We start from the raw sequence: 23,052 nt of genomic DNA, 5'->3' as shown, positions 1-23,052 counted from the left end.
CCTGATGGGGTATTTGTCAGGGACGGTACGGGCGTTGAGCTGACGGTAATCACCACAAGGGCGCCACCCATTATCTTTTTTAGGCGCCAGGTGCAGTGGTGACGACCAAGGGCTCTCTGATGGTCGTGCCGTGCCGCTAGCCAACATACCTTCAAACTCTTGCCTCGCCAGCTTCAGCTTGTCAGGGGCAAGACGTCTCGGAGCGCAGGATACCGGGGGACCTGGAGTGGTGCGAATGTGGTGTTGTGTGTTGTGTGGTATAGTGCGGTGTATGCCAGCAGGTCGTGTGATCTCAGGATATTCCTGTGACAATATTTGATGGTAGCAGGAATCGCTGCCGTTCATGACCTTTACAGAAAATATATCACTAGTATTAATAGCAGAAACAGCATTAACATATAAACTAGTGATGTTATCTACAATACTACCTAGCCTCTTACCCCCACAATCTACAATTAAATTATAGTGCGCTAGAAAATCTGCCCCTATAATCGGTTTAGTAACCATAGCTACCACAAAACGCCACGGAAAGTCGCGTCGAAGTCCAAGGTCCAGGTTAAGATGCGCGTAACCGTAGGTTTCGATGGGTGTCCCATTGGCTGCAGAAAGGTTGTACCCCGTCGGTGCTCGACGCTCGTGCAGTAACGACTTGGGGAAGACGCAGAGGTCGCTACCGGTGTCGACCAAAAACTGCAGCTTCGACCTTCTGTCGGTGACAAACAGGCGACGCGATGTGACAGGGCGGTCAGGAGTCGCCATTACCGACTGCCCATGGCATTTCCCGACTTCTTGTAATCGCAGGGTTGTACGCACTTGCTAGCATTCTCGCCATGTCTTGAATGGTACCAGCAGATGGGGAATTTCCTATAACTGGACTGGGACCTGGTGCTGGAACGACTCTGCCTTCTAGAGCGGCTGGGATTCCTTGAGCGCGATCTTCCTCCTTCACGATCCATCTTCAAGGCACGAACCTCTCTCCTAAGCGCAGCTATCTCCCTCGCCAAGGCGTCAGTACTGGAGCCAGGTTGCTCGGAGCCTGCAGAAGCGACGTGCGACGAACAAGCGCAGCGTGGGCCGATGTCGTGGACCCTGTCAGCAAGGTCTGCGATAATGTCCAACGAAGCATCTGGATGCCCTGCGAGGACAGTTTGGATGCTCGCGGGTAATCTGTTGGTCCACATCATGCGTAAAACGTCGTCCGATATGCGCTTAGCTGCCAGAGCCTGCAGGTGACGCAGGAACTGAGACGGCTTACGGTCTCCCAGCTCTTCATGATGCAGGAGTTGCTGGATCTGTCGCTCGGTGGTATCGCTCAGTCGACTGATGAGTTCACTCTTCAGCTTAGCATATTTGTCAGCTGCCGGTGGATTGGTGATAATATCCCTGACCTCCTTTGCAAACTGTCGATCTAACTGACTGACGACATAATGGAACTTTGTCAGGTCATTGGTGATGCCGGCTATGTCGAACTGACCCTCAACCTGCGAGAACCAAATCGCGGGTTCCTCTGGCCAAAAAGGTGGAAGTCGTACTCCGACTCTAAAAACTTCGGATGACGGAGTCGTTGTTGTAGTGGAACCAAGCGGCGCAGTTGTGACGGATGGTGCAGTGGGAACAGGCACTGCCGCCGGTACTTGTGTAATGGGCGACATAACGGTATTTCCTTTGTCTATTTTGCTCGACACTTCTACGTACGGTTTTCTGATGTTATCCTCTTGGTACTGTGTTCTTCAGGGGTCACCAGTATGGGGATGTAGATAGGGTGCGTGACGTATCTCAGCCACAGTAATCCAAACGTCCACTTTCTCCAATAAATATTATAATGTCAAGAATATATACAACACAGAAGGAATGTCCAAAGTTCGGAAGATAGAAACACAGAAGGTAACAGTACGGAAGAAATATAGAAATAGAAATTAAGCGTCAACAAAAGCATAAGCGATAGCGAACGTAATGCGTCTAGCGGTCACAAGCGACATGCGTTTCGCGTCAGTACTGTGCATAGACTGAGGCGGGGAGCGGCGATGGCCGGCCGGCACGGAGCGGGTCTCAGAACCGGGCGCTCCGAACAAAGGATTGCTATCGCGGTGCGCGTGTGCATTGCACCCGACTTGTTGGCAACGTCAAGAATTGACGGACGATATGTAAATATAACGTGTATATGATTATTGTGTAAATGTAAATAAATGTATATAAATAAATATGTGTATATATTAATATTATGTTTTATATAAGAGTATTAATATTAGTTAAGTGTAGTGTAAGTGTAGGTATAAGTGTAAGTGGGAAAGTAGCCCACAATCTTATCTTATTGTTTTCGGGGGCCCTTGCGGGTACACTTCGACCCATAGGGATCTTTTGTGCAGAAAATCTTTTAGACATCACTAAGATACGATAACGACAATTATACAAACTCAATTTATTAAATACATTTCTAAAATAGGTCTTAAGTAATAAAGTCAATCTAAAAACTAGAGGTAAACTAAGTCTTGTAAACCTTTTTCTAATACATAATTTTAGTTAAATATCCGCTATCAAAACCAACGTGTCCAAGTAAAGTACGATATTAGAAATGTTTTCATATAAATACAAGTTCTAACCCAGGTTATACATAATTTATGAAGAGTACTTTCACGAAATACTAAAACACGTTACTTTACGTGAAACATTCCAGCGCTAAAAGAACATGTTGCTGCATAAATTCATCGGGACATGTAATATGTAGTTCAGCTCAGTTTGAAACGCTGGAACGCTATCTCGAGCAGCTAATTCAATTTGCAATCGCGTTGCAAAAACGAAGAACAATTTACCGATATCAGATTTTCTCGACTGCCAGTCTCAGGCTCGAGTATCATGTGAGTCAAAGGAGCTTTAGTTATATAAGTATGCTCAACCGATATTTCAAATTTACGTTGCAACTTTTGCCCGGGATCAAAGTGAACGAGCAGGTAAACTGTGCAATGCATGTGATTTATTTTATTATTTTGTAATAATAACTTAATAATCTGTGGTATTTAAAATTCAGGGCTAAACCCTAACGGTAATGAAATCAAAATTATAACGAAACTTTTAAATTTTCCGCCGAGCCATAATCCATTTTTAATTGGAGTGGGTTGCCTACCACCGGGATTAACAGCTTAACGGTACCTTTGTAATTATGGGAGCCAGGCGCGGATCCAGCCCTCAAAAAAGGTTGTGGTCACAGCCACTCCAAAATCGGCCAAGTGCGAGTCGAGGGTACCTGATGATTTCCCGACCAATAAATTCGTAGAGGGATCTCAAGCGATTTATTTCAGTCTATGCACACTTAGATAGTCATTCTATGGAACTTGTTAACTATGTAAACAAACCGCCATATTAAAATACATACATACATACATACATACATACATACATACATACATACATACATACATACATACATACATACATACATACATACATACATACATATAATCACGCCTATTTACCGGAGGGGTTGGCAGAGACCACGGATTTCCACTTGCTATACTTCGTTTTTTTTAGCATTAGAAATTAGGTAAACAATCTTGATGTGTCTTTTAATTGAAAAACACGTTTTAAAAATAAGTCACGGCAAATATGTAACAATTATGAATCTAATACGATCATTTATATTCTTCTGCTTTCATAAGTAATAGTTTTTGATTTTTAAAAAGCGTTTTTCAATTAAAAGACATGTCAAGATCGCTTACCTTCTTGCAAGTTCTTTCTAATGCTAAAAAAAACGAACTATACGATCCTGAAATACCTCTTTCGCTTCCTTCACATTCATAACATTCCTCATACACGCTCGCCGGTTTAGGGTGCTCTTATCCTGGCCTTTCTTCAGGATTTCCCCGATCTGATCAGATAAAGTCCGCCGAGGTCTACCCCTTCCAACTCCCCCTTCCACTTCTCCCTTATACACTCTCTTTGTCATATTAAAATAGTCTCTGAATGTCAATTTACTAGTGACTTTTGTTTACATAGTTAGCAAGTTCCATAGAATGACACTTTTTAGCTAAAAACTTCTTCGGCTGTAAATTAACAGCTGGCATTAAGCTAGAAATAATTGGCCATGTTAGTGAATAATCTATATTCTTGCAAATAACTAGGGCTCTGTATTCAGCCGGGGTGCCTACCCTAATGATTCCCCGACCATTTTTTTGCAGATTGTCGATTCGCTTACAAAGTTTTGCCGAAAATCGTTTCGCAGAGTCAATTATACGTCGATGTAACTTTTGGTAGCATCTTGATTCACATATCATTCAGTTTGCTTCTGTGTAAATTAGCAGACCATTTAAATATTAAGAAGAATTTCATTTGCAAGCGTAATCTTTTCATCAAGCAACCTTTAGTCGAGTAACGTTTTATAACTTTTTTAAAAAGTTTTTGTCAAGTGGCACTCCATTAGCGATGACACTACATTATATTTTCTATAATTGACCGAAGCGTAGCGAAGGTCTACGTTTTGACTCGGGCATTTTGCTTTCGTATGTCCGGATGTTCTCCTCTACAGGTCACAATTTCTCAACCAATTCTCTCGAAATTTTGTGACTAGATTCTATGAGTTAATAGAATTTATTTTTCGATCCAGTTTTTGGAAATGTAAAAAAATGGCGGACTCGTGATACCTCGCTTATAAACAAATAGTCGTATCGATATCATAAGAGTATTTCTTTTATAGACATGCTTACAGAGAAAATGGCAAAAAACTTAAACTTCGTATTTCTTTTTTAGGGTTCCGTACCCAAAGGGTAAAACGGGACCCTATTACTAAGACTTCGCTGTCCGTCCGTCCGTCCGTCACCAGGCTGTATCTCACGAACCGTGATAGATAGACAGTTGAAATTTTCACAGATAATGTATTTCTGTTGCCGCTATAACAACAAATACTAAAAACAGAATAAAATAAAGATTTAAATGGGGCTCCCATACAACAAACGTGATTTTTGACCAAAGTTAAGCAACGTCGGGAGTGGTCAGTACTTGGATGGGTGACGGTTTTTTTTTGCTTTTGTTTTTGTTTTTTTTTTTGCATTATGGTACGGAACCCTTCGTGCGCGAGTCCGACTCGCACTTGCCCGGTTTTTTGTTCTGAATAAATTAACATTTTCGTTACGTCGATTGATCAAGGCGCTGTGTGGCGCTATCGTCGTACACGGTCCTAATAAAGTATGCTTACAGGTATGGTCTACAGCTCACAGAGCCACTAGTTATATTCAGGTATTTGCCAAATGTTCCTCTGCCAAAGCGTCTGCGAAACAAAAATCGGCGTAATGCTACTCGGGGAGTCAATAGGGCACCCTATTAGGGTTGTGGGCATGCCCACCGTGCCCACAACGGTGGATCCGCGCCTGATGGGAGCGCACAATTAATAACGACCTACAGTAGTTATCCACCCGACCGGTGTATAATGAATTAATGTATGTAACTTGACTCACAAGATATCGACAGTAAGGCTTATTTAGACGATGCGAGAACTCGCATGCGAGTTTAATTTCATTGCGGTTTTTTATCGGTCGATTGAATTTGATGTAACCAACAGTCCACAATGTGCCTAACTAAAATCGCATGCGAGTTCGCGCGCTGTCTAAATCAGCCCTAAAGAAGGCATAGTATGATTCCCTTAGGATTTACCTACATAATTTGGTTATAATTATTACATAATTTGGTTTGTTGTTGCAAGCTTTGATTAGAGACACGACGCGCCGAGCTAGTTAAGAAACATCTTACCCGGCTCTTGTGTTTCTGAAGTATCCGTGTCGTCGGGATCCTGCAGGAAATTCGCAAAGTGCAGCGCCGCCAGGTCGGAGTGCGCGTCTCTGAGCGCGCTCTGCACGCGCACGTAGCGCCTGCGCGCGCGCGCCCCGGCCGCCGCGGCACGCCAGCGCCACGTGCTTCTACCCGATACTACGTTCTCTGCTATGAGAGGCTCTGAGAAAGAAATGGGAATGGAGCAGTACCTATTAGGTACTATGTATGCATTATAGTACCTAATAGGTACTGCTCCACTACATAGTAATGGGGCAACAATCGTATGTAAATTACGTAATTTTCAAAAATTAAAACAATCCAGCACCGTGCCCTAGGGAAAATCAAATTAATAAACAATTATTATGCGTGGTGGGACAAGCTACACTACATATTTAATGGTTAATATTCACGGCAACTTTATTTAACTGGCCATACTTTTAGTCTGGCAACCAAAACGTGATAATACTCATAAAGTTGATATGTATTTTTCATCATAGCACAGTTATTTTTTTTAAGGTTCGGTAATAAATCAACATTGAATAATAAACTACATTTTATATGTTTTATTTCCTATAAGATAGATAGCGGCAAGATCAAAGAGTATGTTAACTATATGCGTAAGACAGTGTGAGAAGCGATTACACCTGTTTGTGAAATTTCCTTCCCCCTAAATTAATTTATCATATATTGCGGCAACGCGTGCGTCGCGGAATACCTAAATCCACTAATTGGTACAGATGCCGCTTGCAAATTTATGCTCAACTACTAGTTACATTTAAATGAACCATGCTAAATACGCCAAAGCTGCAAAATTAGAGATAACTAAATTCGTACGAGTAACAACATCTTGTCGCTCTAAAGTATCCTTGATAAATATTTCATAAACAGCTACAGTATCCCAAAACTTTTAATGTGGAAGATAATGGATATTTCAAAGCCTCTTAGGAAAGTTAACGTCAGATTGTCACTTACTCATCTTATATTTGGCGACACATAAAGTAGAAAAGTTAAAGTTGGCATCCTTGAGCGTAATAACCGCGTCGCTGTTACTCGTTGGCATTAGGAGTTCCAGCAACTCAAGCTCCGTGAGGCCGAACTCCGAACAAGTTATATAACCTAAAATCACGACCAGAATTAATTGCGTATTAATCGCGTTATTCATAAACGCGTTACGGCCTGAATTAGATATGAATCGTTTGTCTTTATCTGTCTGTTTGACATGTTCTTGTAAGAAAGGGATACATAATTAAACTAAATCAGGCCCGTAAAGTTTTATGAATAATAGGGTAATAAATTAGCAATACGATTATCCCTAAGTACAGTGTAGATTAGATTACGTACCTGCTAATTTACTAAAGGCTTTAGATCCGAAGACGGCTTCTAATTTATCAAAGGCACTGTCGATGTAGTCTCCGTAGCTGTTGTTCTCTGGGGTCTCGGCTATGGCATCGAGGAGATGGTAGCATTGCTGCACCTTGAACTTCTCCTTCTGCGCAGGAGTCAGCTGCAGCTGCTCGAGTGGAACTGCGCTTGTGCACACCAGGAACACGTTCCGTGGTAAAGACATCGGTAACCATGACAACCCTGTCACTATGTCACACTCCAGCGGATTCACTCTATGCACGTTATCAATAAATATAAGCAAAATCTCATTCTCCATGTCCTCGCATCTCCTCAATAAACTTTGAAACCAATTATTAATATATAAAGGATCAAAACTGGCGTCTTTTGGCAAGTAGCCTTCCGGAATGTTCAAGATAATAGATATCTGTTGGCACATAACTCTCAAAAGTTCCAAATTGTAGGCCGATCTCGGAGTGGAAGCCGAAAACCTTATTATCCTTAGAACAGGTTTGGGAAAAACTTCCTCGCATTTGTAATACAAATGTGTCAATAAAGTACTTTTCCCAGAAGCGTCCGGCCCATATATTAACACCGGAGGGTGTCGCGTCCGGTTTTCGTAGTTTTCGTTTGCGTTGCTTAGTATACTCTTCGCTGCATCCTCGATTTGCTTAACATTTACCTTATACTGACGCCTATGTTCTATACATATTCTAAGATGAGTGATGTGTTCCAAGAAAACTTCCTGAAACAAAAGGGACGGGACGTAGTGAAGTTATTGATAAATTAGGTATATCGACGGCCGTCCAAAGAACTTCAAATTGACTTGATTGAGTTTGACTCGAACTTTATCAATTAGTTTACGTTTGGCGGTAATAAATTCTTTGTTCAATAAACGGAGTTAAACCGAGTTGAGGAATTTAACAAAATTAATTCGCCAATGCGGTAAAGACAGTAATTAGTAATACAGACAATAATCGGTTTAATTGCAAGCCAAAAAATTTCGAAGGGCCTCGTGACTAAATATCAAAGTTTTGCCAAAGAAATAGTGTGTAAAGCCTGGAATGCTTGGATAGAGCAATTCTATATATATCCATACTAATATTATAAAGGCGAAAGTGTGTCTGTCTGTCTGTTACCTCTTCACGCTTAAGCCGCTGAACCGATTTAGTTGAAATTTGGTATAGAGCTAGTTTGAGTCCCGGGGAAGGACATAGGGTAGTTTTTATGTCAGAAATCATCCCTGAAGAGAGTGCAAAGGTCGGAATTGAAAGAGTTAATGAATTGCCTAATAATTGAAGTAAGCAATGCGCGAATTGAATGATTGCTATTAGCATTATCCAGGCGCTATGCCTACTTTAGCTGCTGTTACTAATTCCACGCAGACGAATTATATATTTTACCTGGACAGTATTTTTCCTTCCCTTGCCCTGGTCGGGCTCGGTGCTGAGACTCTCGTCGAGCAGCGCGCTCACGCACGCCTGCACCGCCTCCCGCAGCGGCGCCAGTCTCTCCTCGCTGTCGGATGCAGCGTCCGTCCGGGACGACTCTGCTGATGACGACCTGGGGCGCGGTTTTGAAAAGATCCAAGCGGATCGAGCAATAGTATTTTACCTGGACAGTCTTTTTTCTTCCCTTGCCCTGGTCGGGCTCGGTGCTGAGACTCTCGTCGAGCAGCGCGCTCACGCACACCTGCACCGCCTCCCGCAGCGGCGCCAGTCTCTCCTCGTTATCGGATGCAGCGTCCGTCCGAGACGACTCTGCTGATGACGACCTGTAATATACAGCATATGTACACGGCCGTCTTTTCTAACAACCGCTCTAGCCCCAGCAATGGTGGCCTCGTCAGTGCCGTCTTTACCATAAGGGCACACGGGGCCCGTGCCCAGGGCCCCCTTCCTTGGGGGGCCCCGAGGGCAGACAGTAACAATATATTTGATTAATCATAATAAATAGAAGATCAAAGTAGAAAAATGTTAGTTTAATTTACTTTTTAAAATTTCCAAATGGGCCCCAAATTCTTATATGTGCCCAAGGGCCTCAGCATAGTTTAAGACGGCCCTGGGCCTCGTACATTGCTTAGACTTACGTATGTAGCTACATTATCCAGAACTAAAGTAGTAATAGTAATATCGAAAAGCTCTCTGATTCAATAATAAGATTCTGTTTTGTAATCTAATAGTTAGACACCCATTCTGTGTTTCCGTGGTCTAACAACGACTAATAAATACCATGTATTATCATGTAATACATACCAAGTAAGTATACCCTCAACCGGGGTGAATAGGGAGAAAACTAATAATGTGATTTACCTGACAATTTATTAAAACATACCCACACAAATAATAGTCGATTGAAAATAATAATCGATTTTGTATAATGCAATTTGAGTGGATAATTAGAATTATTTAGGTAAATCACATTTAAAGTGTTGTCCGTATTCACCCCAGCCATCCATATTGACCCCGGTTGACCGTACCAAGATTTTTGTAAGTTGTGGTATACATCTCGCGTTCGACTATTATATTATTAAGTAACAACAAGGTAAAAAGTAACTTACTCAAGCCTAATGATATGATTCTCAGGTAAAGTATCTTCTAATTTTCTTTTCAGTGCTTTTAACCTAGAATGCGCTAGGACTGCGATCTTCGAGTCATCCGCCTCCGGCGCCGGACAGTCTCTGAAGACTGCTATGACGCCCTTAGGATGGTTACCGGTTGATAGAAGATCTGTGAAAAAATTTATGAAATGAATAATCTAGAAGTACCGTAACCGGTAAAAACACAAGGGCATTAAAAATAGTTATTTGCAAAATATATTTCTTGTAAATAGTACATTGTTTTTTTAATTCTTAATTTCTATATTAAAAGCGTATACCAGCTATTAGTACTTCTTGCAGTTTCAAGTTTGAAATGTCTCACGACACAACTTGCGGCGCATTTTACTAGTATCACAACTTCTAACCATAAAATCCCTTGTATTTACAACAAAAACCACTAATAGGAGGAGGAGGGAGGAGAATACGAAAAATAAATATACATTAGACTTAATGATTCTGTGTCATACAATTTAGGTTTATCACACAATTTTGTCTATAGAAATGTGGTTATTTGACAACCTAATATTCCAATAAACTCGCAATAGCGCGGCACAAAGCTCTAAACTAGGAATTCTAACACCCGACACTTCGCTCTAACCTCAAACTTCTCACCACAACCACAGAAGTTGGCACTGCATGCGACTGCATATTATGGTGTATACGTAAACATGTAGATTCGACGTGTATATGTCGGCGGCCGATCGTAAGATCAGGCAGATCGTAATGTTCCTGTGTAATGTTTTGACGATAGTCACATTAAACCAATATATAGGTAGGATAGGTTCGTTAGGTTGCTTCAGATGCCCGAAGGGCAAACTGCCCAGAAATACTGCGTCGAATCAGGGAACGAATCAAAGATTTTCACGTTTCACGATATGCCTAGGAATTTCACGATATGCCTGATCTTACGATCGACCGCTGACATAGATATCGTAACAGGTAGGTATGCTTGAATTTTAATCTATCGCTACCCAGCGCAACTTAACGATCGTTACGTTCCTGAGGCCTTAAAATAAACTTTTAGTAACATCGTCATCATTGGCCTTTGCGTCTAATATTGCAGACACTTTTTTGGCGGATGAATAAAGAAGTTTAGTAACAAGGCATATACACAATTACACATTCAGTGCCAGCGCGAGCTACGCGCGTAGCCGATAACACGGGAAAAACCGTATGTAGCGGAAAGCGCCTACGAACAGAGAACCCGCCCAGCGGGTCGCTAGCGGCAGTGAATGTGTTAATCATTCTTACACAGCTACGGTCGTAGCACTACTACCTACCACTGGTTTATCCGAAGGAACTATGAGTAACTCACAACTTTCGTGGTTTTAAATAATGCGCCAAAATTTTCCTTTATATCCGTAATTTCTAATAGTTATTCCAATCAAAACAATAATAAAAGAACGATTTAATTTTTTAACTACAAATGAAGGGTACTTGGAGTTGTTGGATGATGCCACAAAATGTTTAGTGATATTCATACCCCGGCCGGCGAGAGCAAAAATGCGTCTGCTCCTAGTGCTTAATTAAATATCGACTATTCTATCGACATATGGATGTCGATAGAATAGTCGACTTTTAATTAAGCACAATGATTTTTTTAAACTGAGCCATTAGTATTTGTTATTTATTTCAACTTGATACCTCCACGCGTTTCTAAGAATAACCCTAAAACAATTTTCTATCAACATAAAATTATTATTATTATAAAGTTATTCACAATAAGTATCAGAATGTGTTGAAGAAGAACGTTGGCATTTTAACTTTAAACAATTTAAATAAATTGATATCTGGCAGAGAAGTGGAACTACCTAATACAGAACAAATTCATAATCACTATGAATTATTTCGTTTTGCTCCGATTACTACAGTAGATTTAGAAGGGTCCTTTAGTTGGATGAAATGGATTTTATCGGCAAGGCGAAGGAGTTTAAAATCAGAAAATTTAGAAAAAATGCTAATTGTATATTACGAAAATTACATAAAATACTGAATAAATACAAACACTTGGTTTTAATTTTGTTTACAACAATAATTAATACTTCTGCATATCATAACGGTGGTCCAGTACATCGTGTTGTTTTTATCGACATCGACCAAAGTGTGTGTCCTCGCACTATTAAGCTGTCAACGCATTTTTGCTCTCGCCGGCCGGGGTATGTGATATTACATCGAAATTTTATGCACTTTTTACGGCACAGCTATAATGGGGAGGCACGATCCGACAATGTTAATGTGCTCAAAAGATTGTAAATCATTATAAAAATAACAATTTTCTGTATAAATTCCGTGACGTAGCGAATAAACTGTAGGAAAGTCGCCTCCGATGGTATGGCCATATACGCCGCTAACCGGTAGACTACCGGCGCGATTCGGAAAGTGAATTAGAGATTAACTAGATACGATATAGTAAAGATATGTCACGTCCCACGGATAAAGGTACCTTATGGCGGTTGGCGCTTACGATTATCTCTAATAAATTTCCCGAATCGCGGCGCCAGCCGCCATAAGGTACCTTTTGCCGTGGAACGTCACATATCTTTACTATTTCATATCTAGTGCATCTCTTATTCATTTCCCGAATCGAGCCGTACGTCGGAAATAAATGCCAAGGCCCTAGATCACGCGGCCGTGGTAGGCCTATAAGAAGCGCTGGCTGAAAGTAGTGACAGCGGACATGGAAGAGAACAATCTTACACATCTAAGGATGTCGAAGACCGGGCAAAGTGGCGAAGATTGAGCAGGAAAGCGGACCCTGGCACTAGGCCGAGAAAACGCTAGGTTGAAGAAGAACAAATTTAAGTATAAGATACTAAAAATATATTTGGATTATTACTTACGTATCCCAAATTAATTGTTTAGGTAATATAAAAATATAAGTAACTATTTATTCTAAAATTCCATTTAGCTTGCACAATTAATATAACCGACATGTTATTATCCTTTTTAATACGTTTTTTATTACCTCTGACCCAACGAATATTACCTAATTTCCCCCTTCATTAAAAATAAGTACGACGCGTACGTACGCGGCGGGCGGCGGTAGAGCTTTCTCATTTATCACATAATATAGCTATAATGTAGCTTAATTTTAACCTCATTTTGTACCGACCACTAATCCTTTCACGGGTCGGTGTTGAAAGTGGAAATATATGAGAAACTGGATAGACAGTGCACATTTCTTCCTCGTGGGAACGATGACATTTTTCACATCAGATTGGGTGCGGTAACAGCTGTCATTGTCTGTTACAGGAAGGACCCTGTAAATAAATAAACAAACAAGAATTGTTCGTTTAAAGGTTTTAGATAAATTGTATGGAAATGACAGCTGTCACCGTACTCCAGCTAAAATTCTGTAAAAGGAAAAGAAACATCACTACTGTCAAAACAAGTGTCACTTTCAATGCGTGTAACATTGCAGACAATGCTAATATCAATCAACCGAAATGGTGGCGAAAAATGAGGTATTACAGTCAGCCAAGAAAGTCAGCCAAGAGTCGAAAAGTGGTAGACCACTTTCTTGGCTGACTGTACCTACTTAATGTTATTATATGAAAATGTTTACAGTCATGTCAGATTAAAGTCATATAAGGTAAATAAGACAAACATAATAGGTAGTTTATTTTGTGTCTTTTGTTATGTCTCGTATCGTGTCAAGACAATCGTTATGAGGATTCCCTACAAGTATTTGTATTGCCCCAGTGGTCTTTTTATCCCAACTAACCTTATAACGAAAAACGCCATCAAAAGGTACGCGTTCAATGTCAATAAGGCTTTAATGCCATAACAATACAATTAGAATTCCATCCAAACAACGGCCAACAATATCGTATTTTCTCTCTGGAAACGTCACATCTTTTAATATGTCTTGAAAAATTTGCAACTCATAAAAAAGGATTATAACAAAGTTTCCACGAGGAAATTGTATGACAAACGGCCCGATTCTAACTTTGAGATACGTCAATTAATAGATCTGGAAACGATATGGATTAGATATGTCAGTGTCAAATGTGACGTTTCTTCCAACAAATACGTCAATTTTGACACTGACATATCTAATCCATATCGTTTGCAATCTATTAATTGACGTATCTTAAAGTTCGAATCCGGCAGAAAAGGTACACTTGGATATTGGAAGAGCATCACGTGATGACGCGAAGGAAGCGCGTTAGAAAACTTTTGATAGGTCAAAGTTATGGTAACTACCTTAAGCTAACAAGCGAGGAATTTATTGGTTACGTTTTTCTACGCAAGAAGACAATAAAAGTCGCAATTTCCAGTTTCAGTAACGTTTTACTATTACCCTATAAAACTGAAGGATATTACCCACTCGTATTATTTTTGAATTAATAGAGCATCTTATTCAGCACAGCGAATAAGTAGGTAGTTCAAAAGAAAATTTTGTTTCTCATATCAAGTAAATATAAAAAATATAATAAAGTAAATATAAAAAAAAGATTCATATTAAATGAGTTGATCACTAAACTCAGGTTAATGTTGTGTGGTTTTTTGCGATTATCAAATTTATGCTGGACTATTTTTTTTTAGGGTTCCGTACCCAAAGGGTAAAACGGGACCCTATTACTAAGACTTCGCTGTCCGTCCGTCCGTCCGTCCGTCCGTCCGTCTGTCACCAGGCTGTATCTCACGAACCGTGATAGCTAGACAGTTGAAATTTTCACAGACTATGTATTTCTGTTGCCGCTATAACAACAAATACTAAAAACAGAATAAAATAAAGATTTAAATGGGGCTCCCATACAACAAACGTGATTTTTGACCAAAGTTATTTTTTTTTTAAATTAAAGTTACAAGACTATATGGTTGGATTTGGGGTTGAACAAAAGATATTAAAATTTTACAGAAACGGTTTTTTTTTTCATCTCTCTAGCTCTAAAAATAAAGATTTTAGACCCGGGTCAAATTTTTATTTTTAATTTTTTGATTTTTTTTTGTCCAAATCGGTCCCAAAAAAGGTCTATGTATACGGAAATGCATTAATCGTTTGGTACTTAGTACTAACGATAGCTCAAAACTGAAGTCCATTTTGCTTTATCTCTTACCGTTTTCGAGATGTATCGTTCTGAAGGTACGAATTTACGAAAAAACTTTGCTATTAACTCCATCAGGCGCTGATGACTTTTATGTATGGATATATTGAAATCCGACTCGCACTTGACCGTTTTACATAGATTAATTTTTTTTTTGTAATTTCGGGTTAGTAAGTTCGGGTCATGATTTATATGGTAATCATCATCATCATCATCATCATCATCATCATCATCATCATCATCATCATCATCATTTTCGCTTTCAGTCGCCCACTGCTGAGTATAGGCCTCTCTTCGTGTACGCCACTTATATACATGCATTTATGTGTATGGTAATATTTAGTAAGTGACATGGCATAATGTATATTGACATAATCTGTCAAACTGTCAAATTTGTTTTTTTTTGTCAAATTTAGTGTAAAGTATTATATTTTGTCATAGTTTAGTACTAAATGTCAATGTTGGGTAATTTTTTGTAGACTGCATTTCTCATCTTAAGGGCCGGCAACGCACTTGCAGCCCCAGTGATCGCTGTGCTTATGTATTTTTGGGCGAGTTTTTGGGTTTCGTATGGGAATATTTGGTACAAAGGGACATGTTACAGTGTCCCAGTGTATATTGACATGATCTGTCAAACTGTCAAATTTGACAGTTTTTGTCAAATTTAGTGTAAGATCATATTATGTCATGGTTAAGTACAAAATAAAATTACTTAAATATTATTATTGAATAGAATAGAATAGAATAGAATAGGTAATTATATGGTAATCATCATCATCATCATTTTCGCTTTCAGTCGCCCACTGCTGACCTATAGGCCTCTCTTCGTGTACGCCACTTATATACATGCATTTATGTGTATGGTAATATTTAGTACAAAGTGACATGGCATAATGTATATTGACATAATCTGTCAAACTGTCAAATTTGTTTTTTTTTGTCAAATTTAGTATAGAGTATTATATTTTGTCATAGTTTAGTACTAAATGTCAATGTTGGGTAATTTTTTGTAGACTGCATTTCTCATCTTAAGGGCCGGCAACGCACTTGCAGCCCCAGTGATCGCTGTGCGTATGTATTTTTGGGCGAGTTTTTGGGTTTCGTATGGGAATATTTGGTACAAAGGGACATGTTACAGTGTCCCAGTGTATATTGACATGATCTGTCAAACTGTCAAATTTGACAGTTTTTGTCAAATTTAGTGTAAGATCATATTTTGTCATGGTTAAGTACAAAATAAAATTAATTAAATATTATTATTGAATAGAATAGAATAGAATAGGTAATTATATGGTAATCATCATCATCATCATTTTCGCTTTCAGTCGCCCACTGCTGACCTATAGGCCTCTCTTCGTGTACGCTACTTATATACATGCATTTATGTGTATGGTAATATTTAGTACAAAGTGACATGGCATAATGTATATTGACATAATCTGTCAAACTGTCAAATTTGTTCGTTTTTGTCAAATTTAGTGTAAAGTATTATATTTTGTCATAGTTTAGTACTAAATGTCAATGTTGGGTAATTTTTTGTAGACTGCATTTCTCATCTTAAGGGCCGGCAACGCACTTGCAGCCCCAGTGATCGCTGTGCTTATATATTTTTGGGCGACTTTTTGGGTTTCGTATGGGAATATTTGGTACAAAGTGACATGTTATAGTGTCCCAGTGTATATTGACATGATCTGTCAAACTGTCAAATTTGACAGTTTTTTTGTCAAATTTAGTGTAAGATCATATTTTGTCATGGTTAAGTACAAAATAAAATGACTTAAGTATTATTGTTGACAGATACTGTCAAATGGGATGTTGTTTGACAGAATCTGTAAGAATCTTGAAAGTTGAAAGTTTTTTAATAAATATGGATCTTGCTTACGCAGCGTCTTATGTAGGCGAACATCGCGCGATCCCGAAGCGAAACGGCGGGACGCGGCGCGAGGCGGCTCAATCAATCCTTTGATGCCCATAGAAGTGTCCTATGTAAGCGATCTCGTTGTGACAGCGGTGCGGCGCGATTTGATGAATGCTGATGGTCCTCGTTATTATGCTCAAGGCATTAGTCTTAAATAGTAGGTACTTAAGATAAGGTGTTGTATAGTAATCAAAGTGAATGAGGTTCAGTCGGCACGCGTTGATGTCTTTTTAAATTTTGTTTGTTTCATAGGAGTTTCTTTAGGAAATTTTGTTTTTAGGGTTCCGTACCCAAAGGGTAAAACGGGATCCTATTTCTAAGACTCCGCTGTCCGTCCGTCCGTCCGTCCGTCCGTCCGTCACCAGGCTGTATCTCACGAACCGTGATAGCTAGACAGCTGATATTTTCACAGTTGACGTATTTCTGTTGCCGCTATAACAACAAATACTAAAAACATAATAAAATAAAGATTTAAGTGGGGCTCCCATACAACAAACGTCATTTTTGACCGAAGTTAAGCAACGTCGGGTGGGGTCAGTACTTGGATGGGTGACCGTTTTTTTAGGTAATGGTACGGAACCCTTCGTGTGCGAGTCCGACTCGCACTTGGCCGGTTTTTTTATAATTACAAACACATCCGTAGTCGAGTGCACTAGCAACTCTATCATCCGTCAATAATGGAGAGACATCGCAAGAGAAAGTTGGAAGTCCACCAATACAAAACTAGAAATGAAGACCAGCCATGTGCGTCACCCAAAACAGCCACGACCACTATTTAACATCTCTGACAAGAGTGCACGACTGAGAAGGAGAAATATTTTTATCACAAATGTTCCTCTCTCACCTTGTGTGCTAGGATTGAAGAAAACATTGACTAAAAGCTGAGTACAAGTACCGAAAATTGAGACCGAAAAAATACTCTGGGTTTTCTAAGACTCAATGTAGTAAGTATGTAGGTCGTTATGACCTATAATTATAAACGCGTACATTCTTAAACTAAAGCTCGTGACTCGAAATCAACATACGATACCCTCGTTCATATTCGTACTAATTACGTTGAAATGTTGTTGTAATTAGCACAAATATAGTCTCAATTACAATCAAATTTTCCGCGTAATTAGTACCCAGTGTGAATTAGGGTAATGATATCATTATTAAAATATGAATATGTATAATATCCACTAATTGTAGCATTACAACGTAATAGGCGGTGTTATCCATCCCTGGTTTTCGGTAGGTTTCAGCAACTTAATATCCTAAGGTCTAACGGCGCGATTCGGGAAATGAATTAGAGATTCACTAGATATGAAATAGTAAAGATATGTGACGATCCAAGGCAAAATGTAGCATTGCCCCAGCTGAATATTAGAGTGGCGTTAATAATAGCGTAAGCGCCAACCGCCAAGGTACCTTTTGCCTTGGAACGTTACATATCTTTCTTTACTATGTGAATCTCTAAATCATTTCCCGCGCCGTATATCTAATGTCGTCCTACTTACCTAAAGCTAATTCGCATTGGATCTCGACAGGACTGCGCAGAAGGTCGGTGACGTCAGCGCCGGCAGCGTGCGCTTCTAACGCTAACGAGTTGAACGCTTTCTGCACCTCGGCCAGCCGACCGCGCTGCTCTTCTCGGTCCACCAAGTTGTTGAACCTGATCGACACAACATTTCAATGCTTTAAGGGGCCCACTGACTATTAGTCCGCCGGACGGTATCGGCCTGTCAGTTAGAACAAAATTTTGACAGCTCCGAACAACTGACAGGCCGATACCGTCCGGCTGATAATCAGTGGGTCCCTACTCTCTTTAGGGGCACACTGATTAATAGTCCGCCGGACAGATCTGCCTGTCAGATCAAAAGTTTGACAGTTCCAAACAACTGACAGGCCGATACCGTCCGGCGGACTGTTACTTAATCAGCGCCCTTTAGATGAAAAATAAAGCATGAAAATAACAAAAAAATTAATGTGCTTCTAATGGTATCACATATTTTTTTTAAATGAACACAAACTATTTTAGTTAATAATATACTTATGTAAAAAGGAATACACCAAAGTAGATACAATGCTAAGTACCTGTAATCAAAGACATATGTAACTTCGTATAAGATGAATAAAGTCTAAGGAAAAAACGTGCCTCGGAAATCAAGAAAAAGTAATTCTCGAATAGATGCCGCACACACCTTAAGCCTATGCTCGCCCATATAACCATTCCAGTCGCAGAATCATCAAAGTGGTAACTAAATGTCAGATGTGTCGTAACAGAGTCCACACAATGTGTCTAGAATTGTTTCGAAACAAAGTGTCGTCGCCGTGTCTACACTTTTCCGTAACAAGGTGTCGACACATTTGTGACAGCAAATGTCAACATAAAATACCCCTTGAAAACCAAGGTTTGTCAAACTACTATTAGTGTCTCGTGTGCTCGTAATTCTAGTAAGTCATCATGGGCGATGCGAATGATAAAAATCGACCAAAACCATATATATAAACACCCAACACCCGTCAACCTTTTACAGAAAAGTTTTTAAAGAAATGCAATACGCTACTAGGTCAGGCATCGAATGCTCAAAAAAGTTGTAGAGGGAAATGCTCGGAACACACTTTTTGACTCCGTAACTTGGTTTGGACAAGTTAGGAGGTGAACATATCAAAAGTCCTCGGCCGTAGCCCTTGAGCGGGGGGGAGAGAGGGGGCTTTGAAGGTCCCATTTTCCGGTTTTTCGATTATATCTCGGAAACTATGCATCTTAGCGACATGGCCACTTATACAAAATGAAAGTTAATTTAATTTGTTACAAGTTTATTTAGTCAATTTTTTCCATATATAGAATAGTTTTTGAGATATCCGCTCTTGAAACTTTATTTAGGGCTCTCAATTTTATCTTGATCTCTACATCAGTGAAGGTGCTAGGCCGTGTTCCACAAAATTTAAAAACAATTTTTTTAGGCTTCCGTACCTCAAAAGGAAAAAATGGAACCCTTATAGGATCACTCGTGCGTCTGTATGTCTGTCCGTCTGTCACAGCCTATTTTCTCGGAAACTACTGGACCAATTAAGTTGAAATTTGGTACATATATGTAAATTAGGGACCCAAAGACGGACATGTAACGTAAACAAATTGATTTTATACCCAAAAAATTACCATTGCCCCCCCCCACCCTTTATCTCCGAAAATACTAGGTCTCAAATTTTGAAAAAAATACACAAAATAGTCCTTTACCTATCACGATTATTAAGATGACAGGAAAACCTATTAGAAATGTGCAGCCAAGCGCGAGGCGGACTTAATGTACGGAACCCTTAACACGCGAGTCCGGCTCGCACTTGGCCGGTATTTTTAAACTCCTCTTGACGCTTAACCGCTGAACCGATTTCGTTGAAATTTGGTATAGAAATAGTTTGCGTCCCAGAACAGGACATAGGATAGATCTTATAACCAAAATCATCTTTTGAAGGTGTGAAAAGTGGCGTGAAAATTTGTACGGAAAATCAATAACCGCTGAACCGATTTATATGAAATTTGGGATGGTCTACAATTCTACATCTTTGATTTAGTTGAAAATGATAAAAAACATGACTTCAAACCTAAACTTAAACAGTAAGTATTAACTTCAAGAATTCAATTCTGAATTCCCCCCTGCACCACATTTCACAACTTTACTTTAAAGGATGATTTTTGAGATAACTTATTATGTCCTGTCTCGGGACTCAAAATATATGTGTACCTTTAAATTAAAACTGCTCAGCAGTTTAAGCGTGAAGAGGAGTTTAAAAGAAAGTATTTTAATAAGTTTATATGTTTTTACTTCGGAATGGTGTCAATGTGATACCATAACTAAATTTGGTACTGTGAATTTATACGAAAACGATACCAAACATGGCCTCGTAGCTTTACTGATGTAGAAGTCAAGATAAAATTGAGAGCCCTAAATTCTTATTACTTGGCCTAACTTGTGTAGAAGGAAAAGGAAATATAAAAGTCTTCGGCAGGAATATAAGACACAAAGATAATTTTTAGAGTTACTATTTCAATCATCAAACATAAACATACCTTGATTATATTATTCTAGTGAGATACGCATAGATAAAAAAAACATAAAAAAAATTACAAGGTCGAAATGTCACGGAGCTTGTGTGAGTTATATGTGAAAAATAGAAACTTTTATGACAAAAAAATCTGGACACAATTTAAGAATCATCCAATTGCGTCGAGGAATCATCAGTATTTTTGCTTGTTTCATTACCTCCTTGCTTCTTTTTTTGTCCTTTGTATTCTGTAGCAATTGGTTAGTTCTGAAAATAAAGATAACTTGCGTCGTCACGGATGTCGATTTATAAGTTTTAGGGAGTGCAGAATTCGAAAATGATGACCATTTTATAATCCAAGATGGCGGCTACGCATTTTGTCATAAAAGTCGTCATGAATATCGTTTTATAGGTTTTAGGAAGTGACAGGTCCAACAATTGTCTACATCACTGTAATTGACGTCACAGGCCTCCATGGGCTACGGTAATCGCTTACCATCAGACGGGCGGTGTGGTTGTTTGCCACCAACATGTTAATTAAAAAAAAACTCCACTATATCGTCAGTTCATAAGTACTTATTTTGCGAAGCTAATGACATTTGTCACAAGAAATACGACAATTGTCACGAAATTCCGACACATAACTCAAGAATTACCGAAAGTTCTTTGAAATCTTGTGACAATTTTCATCATTATCATCATAAACATCGCAAGAGAAATACCTGTTTTTTGCCGATATAATAAAGTTTTTAAAAATAATACAATGATGGTGACAAACAGGAATACGGCCCGCCCGATGGTAAGCGATAACCGTAGCCCATGGATGCCTATGACGTCAGCAACAATGACACTTGTCGAAATGTCGCACCTGTCACGTTACGTCACATTGTCACGCCAGGGAATACATCTGAAAAGTGTGTGTTCCCATTTGTCCCCATCCCGATAAGGTGGGAAAAAATGGGAAATATTTACATGCAAATCCTATTCCATCTGTTCCCTACGGAGATAAATGGGAATACATCCGAAAATTGTGGGTTCCCATTTGTCCCCACCCCGATAAGGTGGAAAAAATGGGAAATATTTACATGCAAATACTATTCCATCTGTTCCCTGCGGGGATAAATGGGATTACATCTGAAAATTGTGTGTTCCCATTTGTCCCCACCCCGAAAAGGTGGGAAAATAGGGAAATATTTACATGCAAATCCTATTCCATCTGTTCCCTGCGGGGATAAATGGGAATACATCCGAAAATTGTGTGTTCCCATTTGTCCCCACCCCGATAAGGTGGAAAAAATGGAAAATATTTACATGCAAATCCTATTCCATCTGTTCCCTGCGAGGATAAATGGGATTACATCCGAAAATTGTGTGTTCCCATTTGTCCCCACCCCGATAAGGTGGGGAAAAAATGGGAAATATTTACATGCAAATACTATTCCATCTGTTCCCTGCGGGGATAAATGGGATTACATCCGAAAATTGTGTGTTCCCATTTGTCCCCAACCCGATAAGGTGGGAAAAAATGGGAAATATTTACTTCCAAATCCTATTCCATCTGTTCCCTGCGGGAATAAATGGGAATACATCCAAAAATTGTGTGTTCCCATTTGTCCCCGTCCCGAAAAGGTGGGAAATATTTACATGCAAATCCTATTCCATTTACGTACAAAAATGTCCCCCTGTCAACTTTCAATCGAGATTTAATCGATAATTTATTCGATTAATATTCAGATTAATGCAATTTCAATCTATGTTAGGTCGACTAAATTAATCGCGATTAAAATATGAGGATTAACTTTTTTTATTTCATTAATTAGTCGAATAAACAGTTAGTCGATTAATGCCCTCATCTCTGACCACGGCATGGCTCTTACACTTTGAGAATATCTGAAAACGAATGAACACAAGGAGCCATTTTGCAAATCCAGTAACTTTGTTATTACTTTTGACAGCGCGTGTCATGTGTCAACACAGAGTCGACACAAAGTCGAAACATTTGCGACTACTTTGTGACTGCAATATTTCTCAGCCTTAAACCATATTTATACATCATAATTAACAAGTTTCGTAGTATGTAAAGCGTTATTTCTGTTATTTAAGTATAGTATACGCATCGAAGTACTAAAAATGCATCAAATAATATAGTTATGAACACAGGCACTGAGAAGTAAACAATTTCATTTCCGGCTAAACTAAAACAATGTGGTGGCGCGTTGATTATATTACACTTAGTTTATCAAATCACTCGAGCAGTTTAATTCCCCATAATAATTTAAGTCCTATTGTAATATAAATCCAAACAATATATAATTACGTCTTGTAATCCGTTTTAGAGATGGCGTATTAATGTCACT

At 39.3% G+C, this 23,052-nt stretch overlaps 1 protein-coding gene across 5 annotated transcripts in view; it reads right to left on the bottom strand.

The window, feature by feature from the left end:
• Positions 1–23,052, bottom strand: part of LOC134665889 (protein qui-1) — a 185,462-nt gene that overhangs the window by 56,678 nt on the left and 105,732 nt on the right. For 3 of the 5 annotated variants that reach the window (XM_063522922.1, XM_063522923.1, XM_063522924.1), the window contains 6 exons: positions 18,166–18,320; positions 9,659–9,827; positions 8,502–8,661; positions 7,099–7,843; positions 6,730–6,873; positions 5,737–5,937 (listed from right to left, as the gene is read on the bottom strand). In XM_063522922.1, the coding sequence (XP_063378992.1) occupies positions 5,737–5,937; positions 6,730–6,873; positions 7,099–7,843; positions 8,502–8,661; positions 9,659–9,827; positions 18,166–18,320 (1,574 nt within the window). Of the gene's footprint in view, positions 1–5,736; positions 5,938–6,729; positions 6,874–7,098; positions 7,844–8,501; positions 8,662–8,712; positions 8,873–9,658; positions 9,828–18,165; positions 18,321–23,052 lie in introns of all 5 variants that reach the window. The other 2 variants (XM_063522921.1, XM_063522925.1) reach the window with 1 other exon arrangement.

Source organism: Cydia fagiglandana, chromosome 7 (genome assembly GCF_963556715.1).
Source record: "Cydia fagiglandana chromosome 7, ilCydFagi1.1, whole genome shotgun sequence".
In the NCBI taxonomy this organism is placed as follows: Eukaryota; Metazoa; Arthropoda; class Insecta; order Lepidoptera; family Tortricidae; genus Cydia; species Cydia fagiglandana.
This window is presented reverse-complemented; position numbering and strand designations above follow the sequence as displayed.